The sequence below is a fragment of the Carlito syrichta genome, unplaced genomic scaffold (genome assembly GCF_000164805.1).
Source record: "Carlito syrichta isolate Samal-C Ts95f unplaced genomic scaffold, Tarsius_syrichta-2.0.1 Scaffold303203, whole genome shotgun sequence".
In the NCBI taxonomy this organism is placed as follows: Eukaryota; Metazoa; Chordata; class Mammalia; order Primates; family Tarsiidae; genus Carlito; species Carlito syrichta.
The window spans coordinates 91,464-119,227 of NW_007247299.1; the positions used below are offsets into that span (position 1 = coordinate 91,464).

General features: G+C 36.6%; 1 protein-coding gene across 1 annotated transcript; it reads right to left on the reverse strand.

Annotated features, from left to right (window-relative positions):
• Positions 1-1,345: 1,345 nt before the first annotated feature.
• LOC103260424 (calcium/calmodulin-dependent 3',5'-cyclic nucleotide phosphodiesterase 1A-like) lies at positions 1,346-22,866 on the reverse strand. The gene is made up of 4 exons (XM_008058070.2): positions 22,767-22,866; positions 20,282-20,402; positions 19,711-19,901; positions 1,346-1,389 (listed from the first exon to the last, which is right to left on the reverse strand). The coding sequence occupies exons 1-4, from the start codon at positions 22,864-22,866 to the stop codon at positions 1,346-1,348; spliced, it is 456 nt and encodes a 151-aa protein (XP_008056261.2).
• Between the last annotated feature and the right edge of the window lie 4,898 nt (positions 22,867-27,764).

The following is a 27,764-nucleotide window of genomic DNA, read 5'->3' on the forward strand; positions in this document are numbered from 1 at the left end:
GCCATCAGGCAAACTGTCAAACCCTTCCTAACTCTTATTTACAACATAGACCACTATAACTCTGATTGTACAAACAACCAGACTTACAAACATTTTTTTCTGGTGAACAGCTGCAGACTTCAAGGCAGTTTCAGCCAGCTTATAGAGATGCACAAACTGTCTTTGTGTCCTATAGCTTACTTTTTGACATAAAGAGCCAGTTCCTACCTATTTTAATGCTAAAATCTCACCTTAAAATGAACATGGGATGTATGTAACATATACTTTTACCCATTGTCACGCACCTGACTTCTCTTATAAATATGAATAGTTTTTTCCCAAACCTGCTAAATATGTGAAATACAGACCAACCTGCCCTTTCCCTCTTTGAAGAGAGAACATCTTTAGTCCACACCAGAGACTGTCTCTTTCCAGTTTGCAAGCTGATACAGTCAATAAAACTCTCCTTTCTGCTATTTGACTATCCTGGTGGTCTTTTGGATGACACATTTTACCCCTGCCATTCACTCCCACTATAATATCAACACTTTTTTTCAAAGATATCTGTCCCTAAATTCTTATGAATCATTTTTTTAATGGCAGAGAATCAGCAAAGCATTTGTTCAAAAGGATAAATGGTATATGAAATCCACACTAGCTATTTGATTTTTTTTTTTTTTTTTTTTTTGAGTTGGAGTCTCACTCGGTCACCCAGACTGGAGTGCAGTGACCACTTCCGGCCACCGCAGCCTCGCCTGCTGGGCTCCGGCAATCCTTCTGCCTCAGCCTTCTGAGTAGCCGGAATTACAGACATGCGCTACCACGCCCAGCTGATTTTTTGATTTATTGTAGAGATGAGGTCTCGCTGCCCAGGCGGGCCTCGAGCCCGCAGGCTCAGGCAATCCACTCACCTCAGCCTCCCAAAGGCACGGGATTACAGACTGAGCCACCGAGCCCAGAACTATTTGACTTTTTAAAAAAGGGACATCGAAACTAAAAGCAGGTTGATAGTTTTTATGGCAGAAATGACAGAATTAGTGATTAGCTGCTCAAAGAAAATTTATTGGCACTCATCATATTATCTCAGTAAAGAAAAATACCACAAAGTGCTATTAAAACAGATGTTTAAAAGCATAAAGTGCTGATGTAGCCACCAGATGAATCTATTCCCCAGCAGCTGAACCAGGTCAACGAAGGAAATTGTAGCTGTTATTTACATGGTTCATGATATCTATTGAGCAATCTGCAAAAATGGATTCCCTTTCTCACAGAGGACACAGTAGATTTGCAGCAGGTATATCAGCATCTCCAAGTCTTTTGTTCAAAACAGAGTTGTTACCATACATGAGGTTTTATTTAAAGGTATTTACAGATGGACAAACTTATACTTCTGTGAATTGGTATTTGTTTCTGGAAAAAAGCACTTATTTTAACAACCTAGAGAAAATGATGTAAATAAATTATTTTTAAAATTGTAATTAACATTTATAACCAACTACATTTGTAGAAATTACTGTGGTAAAATCATGAAGATAAATATGTGTTATATTTTACTTAATTTTCAAAATACTTTGCTTTTGTTACTGAAATTTTTGTGATCCTTATATTCATCAATGGTGATCTTAAGATGATGCATTTTTCTTTTTAATTGAACTTATATTTTACTTCACTTGCATTGTTGTCTAGATTCTTAGAAGGCTCAGTTTTAGTTGATTTGAATGAATCTAAGGAAGTATTATCTTGAAAGGTATTAATATTGTCTACTAGCAAATAGTATGTATTTAGATATACAATTTTATTATATTCTATATATAAAAATGATATTCTGTGATTTATTTTAAAAATAATATAAAATAAAATTATGCTTCCTTTTTGTTTACTTTTTCTTATTAACATTGTTTAATAATGTTAACAACAACAAAAAAATTCTGTATAGAAATACAGAGCTAGAGGGGTTAATGCTCTTATACCAGATATAACATGATTTTCAGGTAGAATTGCATTCTGTCATTTCTTAATCTCTGAGAAGTTATCCAGAAAAATATTTAAGACTATGTATGTGTTTATCTTACAAGTTATAATCATGCTCAATATAATCTTATTTTTTGTAACCTAATACAAACATCATAAGTAATTTCCTTAACTTTATATAGACATTATAGTAGACTATAGGAGTACAATTTTTACTGAATATGGGTTTAAAGTAACTCTTAATTCATTGAAGACTGAGTTTTTTCTGTTTATTTATTTTTTTTTTTTATTTTTATTTTTTTTTGAGTTGGAGTCTCACTCTGTCGCCCAGACTGGAGTGCAGTGGCCGCTCCCGGCCACCGCAGCCTCGGCCTGCTGGGCTCCGGCGATCCTTCCACCTCAGCCTTCCGAGTAGCCGGAATTACAGGCATGCGCCACCACGCCCAGCTGATTTTTTTGATTTATTGTAGAGATGAGGTCTCGCTACCCAGGCGGGTCTCGAACCCGCGGGCTCAGGCAATTCACTCACCTCAGCCTCCCAAAGGCGCGGGATTACAGGCTGAGCCACCGAGCCCGGCTTTTGTTTATTATTTACATGACTTTATACTGACTCCATCTCCAGTCTGGGAAATTTATAAAAAATATGTATAAATATATATTTGAGTTGGGATCTCATTCTGTCACCCAGGCTGAAGTGAGGTGGTACCATCATGACTCAGCATAGTTTCACGTTTCTGGGTTCCAGTGATCCTTCTGCCTCAGCCTCTAGAGTAGCTGGAACTATAGGCTCAGGTCACCACAACTGGTTTTTTGTTTTTTAAAAATTTTTTGTCGAGATGAGGTCTCTCTGTGTTGCCCAGGCTGGTCTTGAACCTCTGGGCTCAAGCAATCCTTCTGCCTCTGCTTCCCAAAATGCTGGATTACAGGCATGAGCTATCGTGCCCAACTGAAGATATATTTTTAAGAAAATAATATTATACACTGAAAAAAACATACTGAAACATAAATACTGAAAGTTATGCCATAAAAATTACTCATATTTATTTAGCTGTACACAAATGTAGCATACATTTTGTATATGGACACAATATATGTCATAAGTTCTGAGTGATCCAACTAAAATGATGGTAAAGAGAGCATTAACTAAAATTGTTAACCATAACAGTTAGTGCTCAGAGATAGAAAAAACATCTCTGTAATACTCAATAAGGACCATTTGTTAGGGTTCCCTTTGACTATATGGAAAAAACAAGATGCATGCCTTGAATGAAAAGGATCAGGGGAATCTTCTGGGAAGAACTTCCTCTATCCAGTCTATATCCAACTTTGAGCAAAATCTCAGAGTTTTTCCAGATACGTTATCTTCACAGATCACCTACACTTCCAGCGTTGATAAGTAGCAGATATTCTGACAACCCATCTTCCTACCAGCCCAGATTCCTTCTTGTGTTAGTCCTACCACCCTCAGGAAGAAAGTTTCTTCATCATCACCAAGCCAACTAATAATCACTAGTGAATGCAGGACCTCTCCCTCTACCTTCGTTCCTACTTTTATTGTCCATGCAAATACAATGGGCAGGACACACACACACACACACACACACACACACACACACACACACACAATCACTTAAAATGCCCTAAGTTCTGCTGCTGTCAGAATCCTTTCACCAGTAAACAGTTTGGACACAACTTTTGCTCTGGAAAGAAGTTTAGAAAATGTAACTAAACCAGCTAGTCACAACTAACTTCTAGAGCATGGCTTTGAATTTTGACAAACTGGATGCAAAGTCCAGCTTTTCAAAGACTGTGTGAATTTAGACAAATAATTTAGGTTCTCTGATCGTCAGTTTCATCAGATTACAATTTTTTTCTTGCAGAGTTGCTGTAATAAATTTTTGTATAAGTGACCAATAGGCAAGTAAATAAATGATATATAATTTCACGCCCAAATTCATAAATTTCAATACTTTAAAATAAAAATGTCTACGAGGTATTGCTAATCTGATGAGCATATTTGTAAACTCATTGAATTAGTTATGCTAAGAGTAGACAGAAATAGATATGATGATGCAATTATACTAGTCTTTGAGTTTCACAAGAAATTGTTTCCTTTTTCTGTGTTTATTTTTACCCTAATGTTTATTATAGGAAACTATGAAAAGTAATGAGACAGAATTTGTAACACATGTATGAACTTGTAATGCCAGTGACTTACCTGGTTCCCTCAGACCTCATCTCATCTTAGTAAAATAGTGATATCTCATTCATAGGACTGTTTGGCCAACTAAATGAAATAATGACTGTGATAAAATTCAGTGTATTGCCTGACACACAATTATGTACTTAGTCAAATATGAATCTACATTCTGTTTGGCATTAATACATGAATACCAACATAATTACAAAAATAACTTGCCATACATAATATGCAATATTGCATTTTAAGATATTTCAAATATAAACAATAAACATAATATATGTGGTTTAATTAGTGAAATATCCCAATGTATTAAAATGTGCTAATCATAATGTAGATTTGATCTTTTAAAAATGTTAAGACTTCTCATCAATTTTAACTGTTTCATCTATTTCCAATGGGGAAGATTTCTGGTTTTGTTTTTTAATTTTTCAAGCAATGATAAAAAACTTATTTTTAAAAATTGTTTCCTGAGAAAATTTATAAGCTTTTATAGCAATAAGCATAAATGTAAATAAACTTATTTGATTACAATATTGTTACATAGTCAATATCATTTCAAATAAATAATAAAATGTTAAAAAATAAATAAACTAACTCAGCAGTCATATGATGATTTTCTGATTACATAGGTAGATAATAAGTGCAGTGATTAAGTTTTGTTTTTTTAAATGTCCTCAGGGTAATAGAAAATTAAGTTTTTCATAGAAATTTGAATGAAGTTGAAAATAGTAATAAATCATTATCAATTCAATCTCAAGGCATGCTTGAAGAATTATAGATGCCATTTTAGGGCAACTCTCAGGCTTTATACTTTGCTGAATTGATTAAGTTCTAAGTCAAAACTAAATTTTTTTCTTTTTTTTGAGTAATTGAGAGTATTTTAGAAGCAGAGTGAGAAAAGAAAGAGTGAGAGATCTGGTATCAAGAGAAATGTGAGCCTCAATAAGGTTTAAGGTTTTGGAGAGTGAAGAGATGAGTAGTGGCTAGAAATTTACATTCTTCCCCAAGGTTTAACATTAAGACAACAAAGTATCCAATGTACTTAGAACTGTATTATTTTTTGGAGGTTTATGATAAAGTCTTGAGCCTATGCTTGGTGTGAGCAGTGTGAAGTCAACCAGTCAAATTCTGTTTATACATCAAACACCTACTAGGTGAGAGCTGTCAGAATTAAAGTACTGTCTCCACAAGCTGTTCCCTCTCTGGTACACAAGGTCTTTGGCTTATTCTCCCCCCATCATCTCTGTTCAGTAATGCTACATCCAACCCACTGCTCTTCCTCATTGCTACCTTATCTACTTCCCAAATTTCCACTTCTTACCCCAGAGTTTTCAAAGGCCACAGAACTCCTGCAAAATCCTTCAGGCATTACAGAGTAAAATTACAGCAAGTTACTAGGTTTGGGATGTCAGAAAACACAGTAAGTGCAGACATAAAATAAGAGGAAAAATTTGGGGGGAATATCCCCCACATTTAATTTTCTCTTTTGTTATTTATCAGTAGATTTTTAGGTCATTTAGCAAACAAAGAAAAACATGGTACAAAACAGTGGATAATACCAACCCATTTATATGGACTCATCATTAAAATCAGACTTCCATAGTACAGAGCCAACTCTCCTCTAATCAACATGGACTGAGTTCTTAGCTAGCCCTGAGCAGAGCCACCAGAGAGCTAACGCTAAGCACCCCATGAGTTTTGTTCTCAAAAAACTATAGGTATTTATAGGAGGCCTCTGTAAATATTTGTGTAATGACTTCATTAGTGGTTCTCAATCTTTCCATAGATTTTACACTTGTAACATATTCTAATCATAATATTTCATAATATTCAGCAGTACTCATTAGATGATGGGAATGTCAGAATCTCCATAAGATGTGTGTAGTTGATCTCCTCTTCATCTTCACTCTTACTAAAGCCCTGATTTGGGTAGGCCCTCTGAAAATGCATTTCTCTTCTCATTTTGAGAATGCAAGGCAGAATATAAGTACTCCAACTACAGCATGAATAAGACAAATATGTTTACAAAACGAGGTGATACGTTTTTTGGAGAAGATCGCATCTTAACTGAATCTTGGAAGAAAGGGAGGATTTTAATAAACAGAATGGAGAAGAGGGCCCAAGAAGAGCATTCTATGGGGAGGGAAGAACAAAGATAAAGTAGAGAGATGGGAAAATCCAAGGCATGGTTGAACTTCGGGTTGGGTGAAAAGAGTAACCTTATGTTCCAGGATGCACTCATGATCTTGTCCATGGACTTTCTCAAGAGTGGAGGGTAAACATTCTAGGATGGAGCAGTGTGACTTGAGGTATGGATACCACGAGAGATATCATTACCAAGGTACCCACTGCTATTTCTGGAGTACAGACTGCCAGGGTGAAGATGACTCAGAATCTGATCTGTTCTCAGCTTGTCTTGACCATGAGCTGATGAAGTTTTCTGCTCTCCCCCTTCATGTCCTGCTGCATTCATTTAAATGTACAAAAGCATTCTACCTACACCCACCTCTGTAAACTGAACCCAGGCCAGGGAGGACTATTTAATTAAAAATTAAATAGTCCAGATGATGCTGACATGCTGCCAGGGTTGAAAAGTATTGAGTTATGCCTTTGCCATAAATGAGGGAGTGAAAAGATGAATAACATACAAGCACACATGTACGGTCCAAACTGTTATTTAAGCTCTTCTAGGGTTAAGTTAACTTTGGTGAACACCACCTCTTAGAACTTGTAATTCTCATCTTCCAAAGGTTGCTTTCTACCAATGCATACTTCTGCTCTATTGTGCCAATAATATAACATAGAATGTTAGTTGAAAAGGTTAAATTGAAACTAGGAACAATAAAATGAAGTATATAGTATAATAAATAATTTGAATTAATAATTTAAAATATATATTTTAAAATTTGTTAGTATGATCTCATTTAAAATCTAATTACATCTTGAATCATAATTAGAGAGAGAGAGAGAAAGAATTATAGTGAACTCTAGCTTTTTTTCCTTAAAGACTTGCCTTCCCTCTGTTTGATCATGTGTCTTCCTTTCATCTAAAATGAATGCACTCATACATTTTCTCAAAGAGCTGCTTAGAAGTCACAGTCCTGGGGGCCTAGTACTTATAATGTAAAGTGTATTATGCTAAAAAGAATAGAAAGAATTAACTAACATTTTATGAACACATCTTTTATAAATACAATCTTTTAAAATAATATACAAAATAGGATGGACAAGTTTTTGTTCTTTTCAAAAAAATATATTTTTATTTTCTCTAGGCAACAGACGTAGAAATGTGAGAAACACAAGTGGGGACGAATAGGGCTTTGAAAATAAGAAAAAAAGGTGCCCAGAATGCCAACAGAGATTCTGGAGATAAAACTGCAGAGAACTACCATAGGGCACTGTAGATCTCTAAGAGTTATTGCCATGTAACAACTGGTTTGAGTGTGATGCCTAAATGAATGGTCCTATTCATTCTTTCTGAGTAGCTGCTTGTCTAACAGGTCTAGGGGTGGTTGAAAGTGTTCACTGATTGCCAGTTGCAGTGGCTCAAGCCTGTAATCCCAGCACTTTGGGAGGTGGAGACGAGGATTGCCTGAGCTCAGGGGTTTGAGACCAGCCTGAGCAACATGGCAAGACTTTATCTCTACAATAAATAACTGTGGTTCTAGCTATTTGCAAGGCTGAGGCAGAAGGATCCCCTGAGCCCAACAGGTCAAGGCTGCGGTGGCCATGAGGATGCCACTTGACACCAAGCCTGGGAGACAGAGTGAGACTCTGACTCAAAAAAAAAAAAAAAAAAAAAAGGAAAATGTTCACTAATGAAGGCTCTCTAGGCTCTCTAAGTGGTCAGAGTGTAGGAATAGCCCAGAAGCCATCAACCTTGCTTCCTGATGACATACATGGAGATGGATCTTGGTTTTCTATAGAAAAGCCAAGGAAGAAGTAAAAGTAGCATTCAGGTTGATCGCTCCTTATTCCTACAGTAGCAACTTTTTTACAAGCTGGGAGACCCAAAGGAAGACTTGGTCTGATTCAAACTGTGGCACTTTTCACAAGGAGCAAGAGATACTGCATGAGTCAGTCAGGGGAGTGTGAGACAACACTTTCTTGCATGTATTCCTGAAGTTCTCTATATTAAACACTGAGCAAAAAGAAGAATAAATTCACTACTTATACTGTTATAGTAATCGATTTTTTTTTTTTTTTGAGTTGAAGTCTTACTCTATCACCCAGACTGGAGTGCAGTGGCCGCTCCTGGCCACCGCATCCTCGACCTGCTGGGCTCTGGTGATCCTTCTGCCTCAGCCTTCCAAGTAGCTGGAACTACAGGCGCGCGCTACCACGCCCGGCTAATTTTTTGATTTATTGTAGAGATGAGGTCTCGCCAGGTTGCCCAGGCAACCCGCCGGCTCAGGCAATCCACTCACCTCAGCCTCCCAAAGAGCAGAATTACAGGCTGAGCCACCGAGCCTGGCTAGTAATCGATTTTTAAAGCTGGTTTATAATCCTGTAAATATTTTCTAGGAAAAAATAGTTGAAATAACTCAATTCAAGCCTTAAGGGTGTCCTAGACCTTGGCATAAAACAAAGCAGCTTATATCATTTTAAAAAATTATTTTTATTTATTAATTTTTTTAGTGAGAGTTTCACTCTGTCACCCAGGATGAAGTGCAGTGAAATGCTCATGGCCACCGCAGCCTCAACCTACTAGATTCAAGTGACCCTTCCACCTCAGCCTTCCAAGTAGCTGGAACTACAGGTGTGTGCCACCACACCTAGCTAATTTTCTGATTTATTGTAGAGATGAGGTCTCACTATGTTATCCAGGCTGGTCTCGAACCAGTAGGTTCAGTCAGTCCTCTCTCCTCAGCCTTCCAAAGTGCTAGGATTACAGGTGTGAGTCACTCTGCCCAGTTTAATTTTTTTTTGTTTTTAATTCAGCTTTTCCTATAATCAAAAATGTCCCTCTTATTGCTCAGTTTCCCAGTAAAACATTGTCTCTTAAACTATTAGCCACACTGAAACACTTCCAAGAATTCAAAATTATGTATTCAATTTATATCACATGAATGAGTTAGATCATTTTAACTCAGTCAAATTAAAAGAAAAGTGAACTTCTAATCTTTTTTCATGAAAACTACGTAATCCATCAAATGAGAACATTTTAAATAAATAACTTTAATAATCTCACTTTATTTTTAATTTTTCTCCTGAAACAACACAAAAGCTGCTTGCCTCATTGATGAGCTGATGCTGTGAACTACTAGCCAATTTGGTTTAGTTCCCCTTTGTGTGTCACCATGAACACATGTCTGTTCAGACAAGGAGACCGAGGAGACCCAGGTGTCATTTCCAGGGTACCCAGAAACAAAGGCATACATGCTTAGTGTTCAAATTCAAAAGCCATGTCCATTCATGGGACAAAGGTTTTTGGAAAAATCTTAATTAAGCACTACCTTCCCATCCACACCTCCAGAAGATATCTAGGCTTCCTATTTCTTAAACATGATTCAGTTTTTCCCCTAAGAAAAACAAACAGGAGCATGAGGGTAGCATTCAAATCAGAGGAAGAAAATGTCTAATTCCTTATTCTTCCAGTGGCAATTTTTCCCATACTCTATGGAACCAAAAGGAAGATAGGGAAGAATAAAGAGCTGAAAGATTCAAGAGAGCTAGACGATTATAGTCTCTGAGACAGGACCCACTGTCTGGGCTAAGCCACCCTTGCCACATGTTGAGTTATTTCTAAGAGGGGAAAGTGGAAAAGAATTCTAAGGAAAATTTAGGGATTCAGGAGTTTGGGAAGACCTTTGTCATGTTCTCTTATATAGAATTCTGAGAGGTAGAGGCAAGGTGGGCATTCTTTGTGCACAAGAATGGAGTAGAAATGACTTTCTGGAATGTCGGGGAAGGAGGGGTCCCAAGAATCCCAACAGTTCTTAGTCAACCCTGATGCCATGTGATGTGAAGAACAGCCTGTTGCGTGGCCCTGAGAAGTATAATTGAAAAAGGAGAAGGAGAGGGAGCAAGAAATGGGGAAAACAAAGGCTTAGGGCCTCTGGTGGTAGAAACAAGGGGTCAGGTGTCAGAGGCAGAAGGGGAAAATAGTCAGGAGCAGATGGGGGCTGGGAGGTGGTGTCTGTCTGGGAAGAAGAGGGAGAGATGCAAGGATCTGATGTGTCTTCCAAATCCGTAACCCCACAAAAGTTCCTGGGACTGCAACAACATCAAAAGAAGAAAAGGAGGTCAAAAACCCCAGATCAAACAGGTTTACTCTGACTCAGTCAAAACACTTCAATGATAACTTTATATTTTCATCAAATAGGTAACACAAGGACTGCAGATAGAAACTATGTCTCATCACAGAAAAAGAATGCAAGTTACATTATTTATGCACCATGAGAAATTGATATGCACTATCATTGTGCTATTTAAAAGACAAACTAAATACTTAATATTTTAAAAAATATCTTCACAGTATTTGGTTACCTTTTCTGTGTCATATTTTCTGTCAGAATCTAAAAAATTCCTGCTGAAATAGAACAACATTTGTGTTGTTATGGATAAATCTTTAAAAACATGGTGTCAAATAGAAAGCAATTAATAGAAGTATATATGACATGAGTCCATTTACACCATTTTAAAACACACAAAACTAAACCATGGAGGGAGAGAGGGAAAGAAATGATTAGAGAAGGCACAGAGAGAATTCCAAAATCATGGCAATATTATATAGAAATTTTTTTTGGCCTAGAAAGTAGGTTTTCTGCCTTTCTCCATTCCTCCCAGCTTTCCTCCCCCTCCCCCCCACATAATTGTTTGAATTATTTCTTTGTGCCAGTCAGTGTTATAGGGACTTGGGATACATCAGCGATCAGAACAAACATCCGTATTCTAATAAACCTTAATTTTAAGGAGGTGAAACAATAAAAAGTAAGCATAACAAGTCAACTATTTATAGGCTAGACAGTACTAAATGTCATGGGAAAATATTTGGAGAGGAACTCAGAAGGGCAAGGGAGGACTGTGAGTGGAATCTAAAACTTTTTTGCCTGGGGAGGCTTCCTGGGTAAGGTGACAATGGAAGTTAGATGTGACCGAGGAGAAGGAAGCAGACTCGTAGAATTTGAGGGGAAGTGTCTCTGACAGAGAGAAGCTGGTGCAAAACTTTTAAAGCAAGAAATACCTGATGTGCTGAAAGAAAGAATGTGAAGGAACAGTGAGGAGATTTTTGTGGTTGGGGCAGTTAGAGCAAATAAGTGAGTGGAAGAGAAATGAAAATTGAGTCAGCCAGATAAAGGAGGCGGGGGCAGATGTGGATCATACAAGGCCTTGCAGACAAAATATGGTGCACTTGGCCTCTGCAGGATCTTGAGTTCTGACTGTTCTATTTTAGGAAATTTGCAGGCTGGTTCTTAAACACATTCATTATTAAAATTAAAATTATATAAACCTAGAATTAAATAAATTATATTAAAAATAAGTATCATCCATATTTAAAACTCATCGCTTTCTAATTATTTTGGTGTATTGTACTATTACCTATGTCTTGAGATTAAGACATGTCCTGATATGTCTGGAACTATTATATGATGTGCACAGCTTTCCCAATCTCCATGCTCAGAGGCAACATATATATATATATTTGTTTGTTTGTTTTGTTTTGTTGGAGTCTCACTCTGTTGCCCAGACTGGAGTGCAGTGGCCACTCCTGGCCACCGCAGGCTCGACCTGCTGGGCTCCGGAGATCCTTCCACCTCAGTCTTCCAAGTAGCTGGAACTACAGGCGTGCACTACCACACCTGGCTAATTTTTTGATTTATTGCAGAGATGAGATCTCACCAAGTTGCCCAGGCGGGTCTCGAACCCGCAGGCTCAGGCAATCCACTCACCTCAGCCTCCCAAGGCGTGGGATTACAGGTTGAGCCACCGTTTAATAGCTGGAAACTAGTTATGGTAGGAGTATTTGCACCCTGGATATCATCAAACTTTATACATCAGGGCTTGATTATTGTTTTATTTTGGCCTGAGATGATAGAGATAATGTCTAAAATAGAGATTAAATTTAAATGCGTATCATGTCTTTAAATGTATTATAAATAGCATAAAAATTTAGGTTATTTTTTTCTAGCATTCAAAACCATTATCCAATCAAATGGCCAAGAGGTCATTTGTATTTTTGAGGAATGAGACAAGTTCTGATCTATGACTTTTTTTTTTTTTTTTTTTTTTAGAGACAAGATCTCACTCTGTTATACAGACTGGAGGGAAATGATGTAATCATGGCTCACTGCAGCCTTAAAATCCTGGCTCAAGCAATACTTTTGCATCAGCATCCCAGTATGACATGACTCCTGGATAATTAAAAAATATATATTTTAGAGGCAAGGTTTCACTTTGTTGTCCAGGCTGATCTACAACTCCTGGCCTCAAGTGATCCTACCAACTTGGCTTCCTGAATTACTGGAACTACAGGCATGAGCCACCACGCCTGGCTCTGTATTTCTGACATAAGTGAAAATATCAACTGACATTTCTCTCTAAAGTCTACTCATTTTTCTACTACAACCATAGGTTGATGATGGACCCAAGAGTTTAGTAAAAATCAAGAAAAAGAATACTTATTTGAGAATACGTTATCTATATAGGATTGATAATAAAGACTATTGAATATTGTTATTATAAATTTTATGTTACACATTCTTTATATCAGTAAAATGTATAATAAACCAGTATATAGGTATAAATATATGTATGTGTATACACACACACACACACGTATATCCTTTTTTTGCTAGTTGTCAAACTTTACCAACCTATGATTGTGGTCCTCTGTATTGACTGTCCATTATAGGGATGTGTTATTTACCTGTAAATATCACATATACATTTCAGATATTCTTTTGTGGTATACTGTATTTCACAATGTCCAAAAAAACCCAAAAGTCTAAGTAACTTAGTACTATATAATTATATGACACTTTAACATTTATATAAGTTTTTTCTTATATATGATTTTCTTTGCTGTTAATAAGATACATCTATCATCCTACTGGCCACCAGTATAGGCAAAAGCCCTCTTTGTTTCCCCTAATTTCCACAGGTATCTTGCTCTCCAAGCTGTATTCCAGATCTTCAAGATTCTGGAGCATACTTGAAATTGGTGACGTTTTTATGCACATTTCTGATTTCTTGAGGGGCAAAATTCTATTCGAGTGGACATTATTATCTCAATATAACATTTGCTGAGCCTAGGAAAGGTTACATGATTTGCCTGCGACTTTGTAGGTAGCAATAGAAGGAAAAGGCAGCTCCTCTCTATTCCCCTTCATCTGCCTCACCAGAAGACTAACTATCCAGCTTTCAAGCTCCTGTCGTCTCTTGAGTAGTGTGGAAAAGGGTGGAGATTGGACATAGATTTAAGATGTTGGGAAATGCAGAAAATGAGAAAAGCACTTTTCTCACTCTAATGGACACAATTTAACCAAAAAAGTAAACAGTTTGGGGTGAAGAGAAGCATTTTTTTTACTTTTTGAAAAGGCCCCTTGACAAAAAAGAATGCATCCACATACAACATTTTTACACAGGGGTTTTCTGTTCCTTAGTAGAGGGGTTACTGAATAAAATTATTCCTTTTAAGTGTTTTCATATTATTGATGACCCAGGAGCTTCATAACTCAGAGCTTGAGGATCTACAACCTCTTACTGCTCCAGGATCAGGGGGATTTGGGGGGAAATCTGCAAAATAGAGTTTAAGGGCTAATATAATGACAACCAAACATCTGAGGTTCTCTTCAGAACCTCAGATGTTTAATTAATATTTCAAAGCTGTAAGCATCATATAACCTTCTTATTTTCATCTCAATGCATTTATATTCAAGAAACTTTCATCCTCAGTGTGTAAGACTAGAAGTGATGGCCATGGGGTAATATCTGTTACTCACTGACTTTAAAACTGATGATTATTTAATAGATGTATTTTTGTAGCTGATCACATTTTTATTATGCAATATTTCATTTACATAAATGGATTATATGTGTATACAAAGTATATACACTAGATTTAATCATAATGATAAAATGAATTTGTATGCCTGGTGCACAATCTAAGAAACAAAATAATACTAATTCCTAAATAAATAACCCATCCTACTCCCTAGAAACATTCTGATGGCTTTTAAAATAATGATTTAGTTTTTCATATGTGTATTCTAAAACCTACTGTTTAGTTTTTAGTTTTTTAACTTTCTATAAATGGAATCTTGCTATATTTCAGCAGTTTGCATTTAACTCTCAACACTGTGTCTCTTGTTGGTGCTCATAGTTAAAGTTTGTGTAACAATTGTATACTGTTCCACAATATGCACATACTACAGTATATGAATCAACTTTACTGTTTTTTTCCACTTTATTTTACACTCATGAACAATGCTGCTATGAACGTTTCGGACATATCTTCCAATGCACATGAGTAAAAGGATAGAAGTGAAACTGTGGGGAAATATATATAGAATATGCATCTTCCACTTTGCTAGAGAACGCCAAATTCTTCTGTGAAATTATTATACAAATTTAAATATAAGCAATTAATTTGTAAGAAAACCAAATGGTCTGGCATTATGCTAGACTCTTCTCTTGATCTACATCTAATCTGATAACAAATTGTATCAGCTCTACTTTTTTTTAGTTGGAGTCTCATTCGGTCGTCCAGACTGGAGTGCAGTGGCTGCTCCCAGCCACCACAGCCTCGCCTGCTGGGCTCTGGCAATCCTTCCGCCTCAGCCTTCCAAGTAGCCGGAATTACAGGCATGTGCTACCACGCCCGGCTGATTTTTTGATTTATTGTAGAGATGAGGTCTCACTGCCCAGGCGGGTCTTGAACCCACGGACTCAGGCAATCCACTCACCTCAGCCTCCCAAAGGCGTGGGATTACAGGCTGAACCACCGAGCCCGGCTAGCTCTACTTTTAAAACACCTTTATATCCAGAATACAATCTCCTTTTGCTTACCCTCCCTCATTCCTTCGTGCATACTTCAAGTCACCATCTTTGTGCATCCAGAATGCCACTACTGCTTGATCTAAGATTCTATGTTTCTCTTGGGCTATAAACAAGAGCATACTTAGGGACTTTTTATTTCTACTTTTGTTTTCCAGACAAAAAATAATTTCCACTCAGTAGCCACTGTAATCTTTTTTTTTCTTTTTTTTTTTTTTTTGAGTTGGAGTCTCACTCTGTCACCCAGGCTGGAGTGCAGTGGCACGCTCACGGCCACCACAGCCTCCACCTACTGGGCTCAGGTGATCCTTCTGTTTCAGCCTTCCAAGTAGCTGCAACCACAGGCGAGTGCCACCACGCCTGGCTAATTTTTTGATTTATTATAGAGACAAGGTCTCGCCATGTTGCTCAGGCTGGTCTCAAACCCCTGAGCTCAGGCAATCCTCTCACCTCCACCTCCCAAAGTGCTGGGATTATAGGCTTGAACCACTGCACCCAGTCGGTGTAATTTTTTTAAAACTACAGTTCAAATCATTTAATTTTTCCTCTCAAAATGCAATATTTGAATTACTATATCTCATAGGCCAAAGCTGATGGTCTAGCTCCGTATTGTCCACTTATCACATTGCTTGCATTATTCCCATTTGCCCAACTTCTCCCTGCTGCACCAGCCTCCTTGTTTCTTGAATGTCAGGCAAGCTCCACCTACAAGATAATGTGGTGGTCATTCCCTCTGTCTGAAAAAGTATTGCTCTCCCCATCCTGTACCTCTGCAGGTCTTTCTTTCTAACCTCCTTTACATATTTATTTAAATTATCAGCTTTTCAATGAAACCTTTTCTGGTCAAATTACTTAAAATTATAATCCTGCTCTTAATGCCTCCTCACTCTCTCCAAGAGCACAGGAATTTTGTGTGTGTGTGTGTGTGTGTGTGTGTGTGTGTGTGTGTGTCTCTCCTATTTTTAAACTATAGCCTTAATTCCTAAAGCACATAGCAGAAACAAAATAATGAATAATTGTAATAGTAACAACCAATTTACATAATGTTTATTATTCTAGATACTTCTAAGCAGATTATATGAACATGTTTATTCTCTCAAAACCAATGATGAGGAAGAGGACTTTGTGTTATGATATAAAGAGCTCAAGTTCTTTCTCAACATTAAAAATTAGGTATAAAATGCAACAACATTAACAAAAACAACTACTCCATACCAATTGAAATCAACCAAAGAACACAATAATTTGAGAAGAATTTATTCTTTTAAAAATGCTGGACATTCAGATAAAAACAGCAGGAACCTGTGAGTTTCTTGCCTGGAGCTACTCTTACCCTTCCACCTTCTTCTCCTACCCCAGGCTGGATATGGAAGAAGAAAAACCCACTTTTCTGCCAGAGGTGGTAGACTCCATTTGGGATGGGAGGACAGAGCAAGCAACCCTCGTTTCTCCAACATAAAGTGATGGATCCAGTTTAGACTAAATGAAGAAACCCCCAACTTTGCTATCCTGAGGTTGTGGTCCATGTGGGTCAAGGAATGGACCAGCAGGTTTTAAAAGAAATTAGAGAAAATTTATAGAAATTAGAGAGTCATGGAAGGACTGAGATAGCTCTTCATATATCCCTAGCTAACTGTGGAATTGTGCAAGTGGAAGATCTTTGAGAGCTCAATAAAAAGTGAAAAGCAGGAAATATTTGAGAACTGGCTACAAGTTTTAATGCATTCCTCAAACCACACAAAATTCAAAAGGCAGAACCTGAAAGCCTGTGTCCTTTGATGTTTGAACACAGTATCAGTATTGACCAATCATAAATGACAGATACATAGGTGCAATTTCAAAGGGAGGAAAACAATAAAAAAAAGAATAAAAACTTCACAAAGCAAGAAAGACATTCTGCAGTTTAGATTCAGACAAGGAAGTATACATATTGGTTTATTCTAGGAAAAATAACAGTAAGTAGAAAATGATTCTGAGTGGAACAAAATGTTAGTCAGAACAGACAAATACTTCAAAGACAAATTTTACAAAAATGTTTAAAAATTTTAAAAAGCTATTTCAAATAATTAAAGAAAAATATGCTAGCAATGAGTGAACAAATACAGACTATCAACAGAGAAATAGAAATTATTAAAAAAACCCAATAGAAAATTAAATTGAAAAGAAAAATAGCTCAGATGAAAAATTAACTCAGTGGATTCAACAGTAATTTTGAATTGACAAAGAAAAAATCTGTAAATGTGAAAATAAGTCATTAGAAAATAGGCATCCAAAACATAAAATTAATAAAGAAAAATTAAAGTAATTGAATAGAGATCCAGAATATGTGGAAAAATTTCCAGAATTCTAAGTGAAGTATTACAGAGGTATTATAGGATGCTCAGAAGGAGAGAGAATGAGGCAGGAAAAAAGTGAACAAAATGACAGAAAACTTCCTAAATTTGATGCAAAACATTAATTTATGGATTTAAGAAGCTCAATAAACACCAAAAATAATAAATACAAAGAAAATCAGACCTAGACACATAATCCTAAAATTGTTAAAAATCAAAGTAAAAACCGGGCTCAGTGGCTCAGCCTGTAATCCTGTGCCTTTGGGAGGCTGAGGTGAGTGGATTGCCTAGGCCCGCGGGTTCGAGACCCGTCTGGGCAGCAAGACCTCATCTCTACAATAAATCAAAAAATCAGCCGGGCGTGGTAGTGCACGCCTGTAGTTCCAGCTACTCGGAAGGCTGAGATGGAAGGATCGCCGGAGCCCAGCAGGTCGAGTCTGCGGTGGCCGGGAGCGGCCACTGCACTCCAGTCTGGGCCACAGAGTGAGACTCCAACTCAAAAAAAAATCAAAGTAAAGGAAACATCTGGAAAGTAATAAGAAAAAATAGACTTAGTACATACAAGGAAGCAACAATACAATTTTAGTCTGACTCCTTGCAAGAAACTATGGAAGTTAGAAGGCAGTAGAATGACAGATTAAAAGTGCTAAAAGAGGTATCTGCGTGGTGAATATTTGTATACCTAGCCCTGAATTGTACCCAGCAATTTTAAAATGAAAATTAGAAGGGGGAAAAAAAGTGCCAAAAGAAAAAAAAATCTAACTCAAGAATTCTAAATTAAGAAAAACTGTCCAAGAATAAAAGTAAAATAAAGACATTTCCAGATTTTAAAAAATCTAAGAGAACGATTTGTCAGCTGACATTTGTTACAAGAAAATACTAAACAAAATATTCTAGTATGAAGGCAAATGTTACAAGATAGTCATTCAGACCCACAAGAAAAATTACAGAACATCAGAATTGTAAATATGCAGGAACATTTAAAAGATTGAGTATGTGAATGTGTGTGTCTGGCACTTGTCACAGTTCTGCAGGAATTCATGTTTTGTTTCTGACAGTGGTCTATTCTTGTGGTCCATCTGACAATTGCTGTATCTCGGGCACATGAACTTAATTACCACAGTGTAAAAATGAATTTTGACTTCTAATATGGAAAGCACCCCTATCTTAATCTTCTTCTGGGTGTCTTGGCTATTCTTAGTCCTTTGCAATACCATATAAATTTTAGGACCAATTTGTCAACTTTTATGAAAAAACATATTGGAATTTTTGTTGTGGAGACACATTATATCTATGATTTACTTTTGGGATAATTGAAAAATTTTCAATATGAGTCTTTCCAACCATAAATAAGTGATATAATAAATGGAGTTTAACATTTCATTTATTTTTAATCTTATATATTTTAATAAAACTAAGTTTATTCCTGGGTACATTAAAGCTGTTAAGAGCCTAAGGAACAAAATTCTTGGCCAAAAAAATAGTTTCAAAGACCCTGGAGTATTTAAGAAATGTCCAGAAGGCCATTATGCAAGGAGTATAGTGCCAGGAGGAGACAGCACTAATGCAGTGGGTGTGAGAGGAGACAGGGGCAAGATCTGGAAAATGAAAACTCATTCCTGCATGAAAGGTAATACTTGTTCTAACACTGAGTTGTCTTCCTCCTAAACCAAGTGGACTAATTAATTTGAACCGGAAAATATGTCAGCATTAGCTATAGCTAGCTGCCCATTTGACTCTTTGGTGGTTAATGATAAATAGGCTCTTCAATGCATGAGTGAAATGCTAAGTCAAAGAAGTTAACTCAGTAAAATAGAAAACACACAAGTACACGCTCACAAATCTCTGACAGTACATATTATTCATGCAAATAAAAAGCACTTGCAAAGTAAAATACAACCTGGAAAGGACCTCTACGAAAGCAAGGAAGTTAATTGTACCACACATTCTGCTACCATTCTATCATCTCACTTTTTAACATCCAGTTTGCTTCTACCCACTGACACAAACATCTGCAGCCCAAGTGGCATAAAAACAGAGCAGAATTCCTTTTTATCTAACAAATAAGCCAACTGTCTCATGAATAACCAAAGGGAAGCCAAACTTCAAATATCACCAAGAGCTTACAAATTTTATAAAATAAGAAATCTAGAGAGAAAACTTCAAAGTGTGAGAGAAAGAGTGCAGACAGAGAGGGGGGTGGTGAGCCCTCGTAAACAACTATACCTTGTGCGGCTAATTCTTTCCACCTCTCTTTGTTCTGCTGAATGATGTCCACCAGGTTGTTTTTGAAACTCTTCAGGTCCACTGCTGAAAGGGAGTAGTCTGGAGAATAGGAGCCGTCGCTCAGGGAGCCTTTTACATTGCACCGTCTTAGCGCCTCAGCAACATTTAACCCCACAATGGTGGATGAGCCGCTAACAGTAACAACCAAAGAAAAATATCAACATCAGGACATGGGCTGAGGGAGGTAAACCTGAAAAAAACCACAAAACTATCTACAGAAACAGGATGGCAGACTCAGTTTTCTGACTCAGTTTTCATCACCTGAGGGCTGCTCACCTTTCTCTCCCTCCCTACACGGAGAGGGCCAGGGACTCTCAGTAGTTGACTATCTTTTGTATTGACTTCACTTCTCAATTTCAAAGGCAGATGCAATATACTACAAAACCACTAGGTGGCAATACTGCCTAATAATTCTTGTCAGAATTTCATGTGTGAAATCAGAGTAATTACTAAGGAAAAGGTTATTAAACATTACAAAGACGAAAAATGATGCAAAAAGAAAATATCATACCTGCTTGCCACATAGGAAGAAGTATCGGTTTTTGAGGCTTCCTCTATAAGAGGAATAACAATTTTCTCTGTTGAGTCTGTCAGAAGAGAAAATGTTGGCTCTACTATGAAATCAATGAAACCTACAAAACCAAAGAAAAAAAAAAGAAATTCCAATATTACAATTTCCTGAATTCTGAAATCAGTAATAATGAAGAGTCTCTGACACTCCTGGGATAGCAAGTATCAACTGCAGCATTGTTTCTGCTTACGCTTTGATATTCTTTGATATAATAACACAAGCTTTAGAGATACTTTACCTGCTTTATAAAATAATTTCTGAAATAGTGGAAGCGATATAATTTAAGCTTGAGAACTCAAGTATGAAGAACTCAATAAGTATGCTGGCTTTACTATTTAATCTTCAGCCTTATATATTATTGCTAACAGTAAATTCAGATAGAATGAGTGACTCTGTTTTCCTTTCTCAGGCAGAGGGATCGTTGCCCTTTCTGAAATGTCTTCATGTGCTTTTTAGATCTCATCATTGACCAACAAGCAATAATGTCTATGCTCCAAAGAAACAAAATAATTGAAGTTTTTTTCCTCAGGCTACAGGAAGACAACCACTGCTTTTTTTCTAACTGTATTAGTCAGAGCTTTCTGCCAGTGTGTTAATATTTCACATCGTTGTTTATTATTCTCCTGATGTAAGTGTTAGTTTGCAGAGTGTGGGCGTGTTCTGTCAAATCAACGAAGAGAACAGTAACATCTCTGGGAGACATCATTAATCCCACCACTTTGAGATGTCAGAATTGAATGAAGTCTTTTACATTTAAAGCATTCATCAAGATAGAAATGACACACAAAGAGAACAGGGCATCATCCTCTGGGCGCACTCACCACCCAGAATTTAGGCGGGGGTGGAGACAAGTCTATTCTAAGCTGTGTATACCAGGCCACACTCCAGGTCCCGGGAGAGGTATGATGCTTTAAGTCAAGAGCTTGTTGCCTTAAACACACCTGGGACCCACGAACATCACTTGAATGAGAGTGGGAGTGTCCTGGGTTATAGCCACATTTGAAGCTTATCCACCAGATGCTAGATAAAAGAAATTCACATTTTGAGTAACTGGATTACTTACAATATATAATAAGGTGGGTTTTTTTTTTGTTACTGTTTGTTTGCTTTTTGTTTTTGAGTCAGGATCTCACTGTGTTGCCCAGTCTGAAGTGCAGTGGCACAATCACAGCTCACTGCAGCCTCAACCTGTTGGGTTTAGGTGATCCTTCCACCTTAGCCTCCCAAATAGCTGGGACTATAGGCATGCACCACTGTGCCTGGCTAATTTGTCTTGATTATTATTTTTTGGTAGAGATGAGGTCTCACTATGTTACCCAAACTGGTCTCGAACTTCTGGGCTCAAGCAATTCTCCTGGTAAGGCACATTTTTAATTCATAAAAAGAGAAAACTTCAAGAGTGTTCTTAATCTATGTCTTCAAACCAAAGCACTATTAATTGGCCACCCAGGGAGCTATTCTAACCTCTGTCTTTGGTTTTAAATGCCTGAGATAGATAGACTGTCAACAGAGGCATCACCTCTACTGACTTGGAAATAGCTTGTATTACAGCAACAAGCCTCAGAAACTTCCATCCGTCTCAGCTTGCCACATCAAATCCTGAGCCTACCACATTCGCACTTACTAAGCAACGATAGGCACCTGCATTATGGCCTCTATAGAAACAACTGTTGGGACTTGGATGGAAGGGGAAAGGTCAAAGCAAGCCGTTTTCTGACAGCTACTGCCTGGCAGCTTTGTGGTAGGTGGTACTGGAGCACACCTTCAGAGGTAGGACAGTGAGCCTTATGGTTATTGATCATGTAGTCACATAATGAAGTCTCTGGCTCAGGGAATGACTATTACAAGTATCTGACTATACAGAATAACAATATGCCTTAATAATGGACTGAACTTCAGGTCCCTGACACAAATACAGGTAAGAATGGATGTGGTCAGGAGCAATATTATTTTGCAAATTTCCTGTTGTTGTCTTATCTATTCATATCACAAGAATTTTCTCCAAATGAACATAAGCTAGTATATTAAGCATGCTACAGAAACGTAGTGATACCAGAACAGGTGTGCTAATATTTTCATTGGACCATCCTGTATCTAAAAGATCAAACTATAGAAAACAATAATCAGCAACAAAACAACAAAAAATAGTCCCCTCCACAAGAAGAGAGTCCTCTATTTTATAAAAGGATTACAATCAGAATAACAATTACATTTAATAATGCTGCTTTACTGAATTCATTTTGTGAAATTTATTTTGTGAAAATGTTTTAATAATTCTTATCATTCAGCACCATAGAGATCGGTCTAAAATCAAACTGATCATGAATAGGGAGTGAGTTTTTCATTGACGTCACCCCTTTAAACAGCATGGTGTAAGCATCAGGAACCTGACAAGCATACACCCACTTTCCGTCTTCAACATTACCTATTTGTGACTGGGCCACCATGGTTGACTTCCGATCACAAAGTGGAGAAAATGGAAGTCCTAACTCAGCTTCTTTATCTCCCTGGGGAAAGAAAAGCATGTTAGTACAGACTTGGGTTGGAGAAACTAAGACAATGACCAACCTAGATAAAAGCCACATCTTTCAGTTCTTAATTAGCACTTCTTTCTTTCGTTCTTTTTCTTTCTTTCTCTCTCTCTCTCTTCTTTCCTTCCTTCCTTTCTTTTTTGTTATAAAACCAAAAGTTATAGTCCAAGTTTGTATAATTTTTCTTGGATGACCTCCTTTTGAGGAGCTTTTGCAGGCAGAAGGATCATGATCGTCAGTAATCAGAGACTTTTATTATTACAACCCCTAGATTGTAAAGAGATAAACCTTTGTTCTGTGAATTTTTTTAAGTGACCATAAAATACACAGTCATCTCAGTGTGTTATTTGGAATTTAATTAACAATCCAGAGCATGGACTTTTTTTTTTTTCTCTCACACTCTGTCTCTTTCTCTCTATATACCAAGTACATCAACTGACCTTCAGTATTAAAATTTTCTGATTGGACTACTTTTTAAAATTAAAAGTATATGAGCTTTTTGAAACATCTTTCTATTCATTAACCCAGTTATATTAAATCTCCACAAGAAGTAATGATGTTCTTCGATTCAACATGCATAATTTTATTTTACTGTATTCTTTAGAAAATTGAAATGTGAATTGTTTTTTATTATTTGATCATATGTAAAGTAGATTAATTGAGCCCATATGTTAAAGAATTCCATTGATGTTTGGGTTTTACATCATGGGAAATAATTAGGTTTTCATCTTCTAAAATAAAGGTGGCTGTTCTGGGCAACATTTATTGTCACAAAATTTATCAAATATTGTTTCTTTTTAATTTAAGGGGACATGCGTATGAAAGAAAGAGGAAAGAGGATACTTCCTTGATCTTGTTTATTTCAATTGTCTGACCATTTGAAAGAATGCTTTGGGTTCTGTTTTCTCCTGTCTACCTTCATGAGGAACACTAGTTTTGCATAAGGCCACAACTCCAGGTGCAATACCTGTCTAAGGACTTCATAGTTTCCTTTTACTCTGCTGCCTCTGACATCTTTTTATCCTGATCATTGCAACATTATGTCAACATACAGCTTTAAAGTTATTTGAGAATGTTTTCTGGTGCAGTTCCCCATAAGCCAGGCTTCTGATTATGAGGGAGATGTGCAGAAAGTTTGAAATCAGAATTGTTGGGGATAATCTAGATATGATCATCAAAGAATTAGTCAAAGGAGCTGCAAGCAGGAAAATGTTACTACGTCATGACTTAGAAAAAACAGGACTAAGAATTTCTGTGACTTCTGCCAGCAACTCCCTTGATTCCTTCAGGGATAATAACATCAATTCCATTTAGAATTATGATTTATACTCAGCTAATGAGACAGATGGAAGGGAATGATTGCTGCCTTTAGACCTGGAATCAGGAGACAGAGTCAGCTGAATCAGTGCTGTTCAAGGGGCTATTGTTGTTACTTCAGACGTATTACAACCTTTGCTGAAACAAACTCTCCTCATCTATTACCTAACATTGTGATCTTGGTTTACTCATTTTAGGAATAAGATATAATAGTATCTATCTAATAAGATTATCCTGAGCTTATCCTAGATAATTTATATGAAGGTTAAAGACAGCACCTAACATTCAGTGTCATTTATTTAGCTAATCAAAAGCATAACTCATAATAGCAACAATACAAAGCTGTGTAAATTAAAGATATTTATGATGTTTAATGCATATCTTGGATGATTTTAAAACACAATAAAAATAATTAGTATTTAATTGAGCACTTAATTAAGAGGCATTGACTTTTGCTCTTTTTTCTAGCAAGGAATTGATAAGACAGGGATTCCACTTTGAAAGATTAGTTAGTCAGCAGTATGAAAGATGAGTGAGACCGGCTGACTCCTGAGCTTACTGCTTAAATGAAATGAAGGCTGCTGGGGCCACTGATGGAAATAAAATGATCTGGGTGAGGGATAGATTTGGTTTTTAGCATATTGAGAATAAGAGGTAAGAATAATATTAATCGCTTTTAACATCTATAAATAATATCATTATTGTTAAAATATAAAACTACTGATAGACTTCATGGGAAATATGATATTGCATATACTTATTTGAAATATGCAGATACAGCTGCATTTTATTTGTTTTATATGGTTTTATCTATTCACTGCAGCTAAACTGCATTAAACTTGTTTTATTGGTCAAGGTACTGCTACCTGATATTTTAAGGATACAAACATAATAGGTTTATTGTTAAACTTTGTTCTTTGACCCTGAAAATGATCATTGAGACCTGAAAAAGATATTATGGTGATTTACTTTTCATTAAATTTCATAGAGTGTTGGATGGTAGCATTTTCATATAGGATGTAGGCTTTTGACAGATATAGGCAGGGTCAACCCTCCTATACACGGAGTAAGAGATTTCATATTCTATTTGCTTTCTGTATGCCACAACTTAGAATATTAAATTTAGAATATTAAATTTAGAATATTAAATTAGAATATTAAATTCCTAATGCTAAAGATCATTGAATACTAAAGTACATTCATTATTTAATTTATTTATAAATATTTCGAGTATTGTTTACTCTTTAGGTTGAATAAATAAAAAATTAGCTGGGCGTGGTAGTGCGCGCCTATAATTCCGGCCACTCGGAAGGCTGAGGCGGAAGGATCGCCGGAGCCCAGCAGGTCGAGGCTGCAGTGGCCATAAGCGGCCACTGCACTCCAGTCTGGGCAACAGAGTGAGACTCCAACTCAAAAAAAGAAAAAAAAGAATGCCACATATTCCCTGTATTTCTCACCTTACTGCTCAACCAACAAACTTGTTTATGGATCAGAACATGATCACAGGCCAGCACTGGAAACTGCTGATTTAGAGGATAAAATTTTAAAGATCTTACATTACTCTGTTAAATTTATACTCCCTGGATCAAGTGTTTCCTTAAACTTTTAATCTAAGGAAACCCAAATATCTGGGTTAGCAAACAAGGTTTCCTGTGGTCTTTTAAAAAAAAAATACATCTTAAATGTGCCATTATTTCTGCCACATGCCTGACAGCCTGTTCTGAAAGACTAACCCTTCTTCCTCCATTCTCTAAGGTGGATGGGTTCCTTGGTTTGGATTTGGATATACTTGCTCTCATTCTTAAACAGCTGATCCCATTGACTACTTATTACATATGAGCAAACTAGGTATCATAGGGTGTTTTTATTTATTTGTTTATTTTTGCTTTGTTGCCCAGGCTGGACTGCAGTGACATGCTCACAGCCACCACAGCCTCCACCTGCTAGGTTCAGGAGATCCTTCTGCCTCAGCCTTCCAAGTAGTTGGAACTACAGACGCATGCCACCACGTCTGGCTAGTTTTTGTAATTTATTGTACAGACAAGGTCTCATGCAGTTACCCAGGCTGGTCTCGAACCCCCAGGCTCAAGCAATCCTCTCACCTCAGCCTGCCAAAGTGCTGGGATTACAGGCTGGCCCATCGGGTGTTTTTAAAATTTGAAAAAAATTAAGGAATGTTTCAAGGGAAATTGAGTAATTTTGTTGCCTTTTTCTTCTTTGCTTTCATTGACTATGGTATTGGATGGTGATGATGATAGTGATATGGCTTTAGAGTTATTCATCAAAGTATCAAAAATTGTTTTCTATTGTAGCCTGAAGTCTTGCACATGATCTACATGAGAGCCTTACAAATAGTATATGGAGTTCGACTGGAGCATTTTTACATGGTGGGTTTAAGATGCAGCAAAATTATGCTTTTTTATTGCAGTTCTCCAGCTGACAGTGCATACTGGCTTTTAGGATAGGAAGTTCTTGACTTTATTTTAAACAAATTCAAATACTTATATAAATTTAATGTTACTTACAAAGGAATTTTAGGTGTAGTAATGGTTTATATTGACAATTTTAGTAAGATGAAACCATAGTAAAAGACTTAAATGACACAAATTATTGATGCTATGCTATTGTTCACAGATTTGTAAGTTGGTCTTCAGAGAGTATAATAAACAACAGCAAAGTCTTCATATTGTTCTCTTCTCAGGAAGAACCCCAACAATTGAAATGAGGCAACTGAACTTTTAGCAAATTGGGTCTTTCTAGTAGGAAAGATCATTTTTCTTAAACTTTTTTTATTGTTGTGACATCATTGGGATATCATCTGAAGATGCCCTAACATTGTAATGTCTTTGGAATCTCACCAATGTGACTTTATATTTGAATTTTTTTTTTAAATCAGACTTGCCACTTATTTGCTACAAAACCTTGTTAGGCTTAGTTACTTTGTCTATAAAATAGGGATAACACTTTGTGATCGGACTGTTGTAAAAATTAAAAGAATATATATGTAAAATACCTAGCATAATACCTGATATTTTGTAAATGCTAACCTTCTTCATTTTTTTTAATTTAAAAAACCTTTATTAAACCCTCATTGTGAACCTAGCATTACTAATATTAATGGCAATACTAGCTGTGTACTAGGATCTGTATTTAAGTTTTTTAATTTAATGACGTTAGTATATTTTTATCTTAATTTATGACAAAGGTTTCTTACACTTGAAGGTTTTTCTCATTTTTTTCTAATCAATGTGTAACTTAGATTTTGTGATTTATTACATTTAGATGCCAGTGAAATCTGAAGTTATGTATCCACATTTAATGGAAGGCTTCTTACCATTCAGCAATTTATGTACTCATCTGTAAGTAGAGTGGCCTTTACTGTCTTAGTCTACATTCATATTTACATCATATTAAGCTTTCTTATTGACATGATTTTCTTTGAGAAGGAATTTCTACCATCTTCTTCCTCATTCCATCCCATGTGCATTCAGAATTTCAGAATTTGTAGACTAACACCAAACAGAACTAACTGCTTCCACTGTGCACTTTCTCATCATGTTTTCAGTTCAATTTTA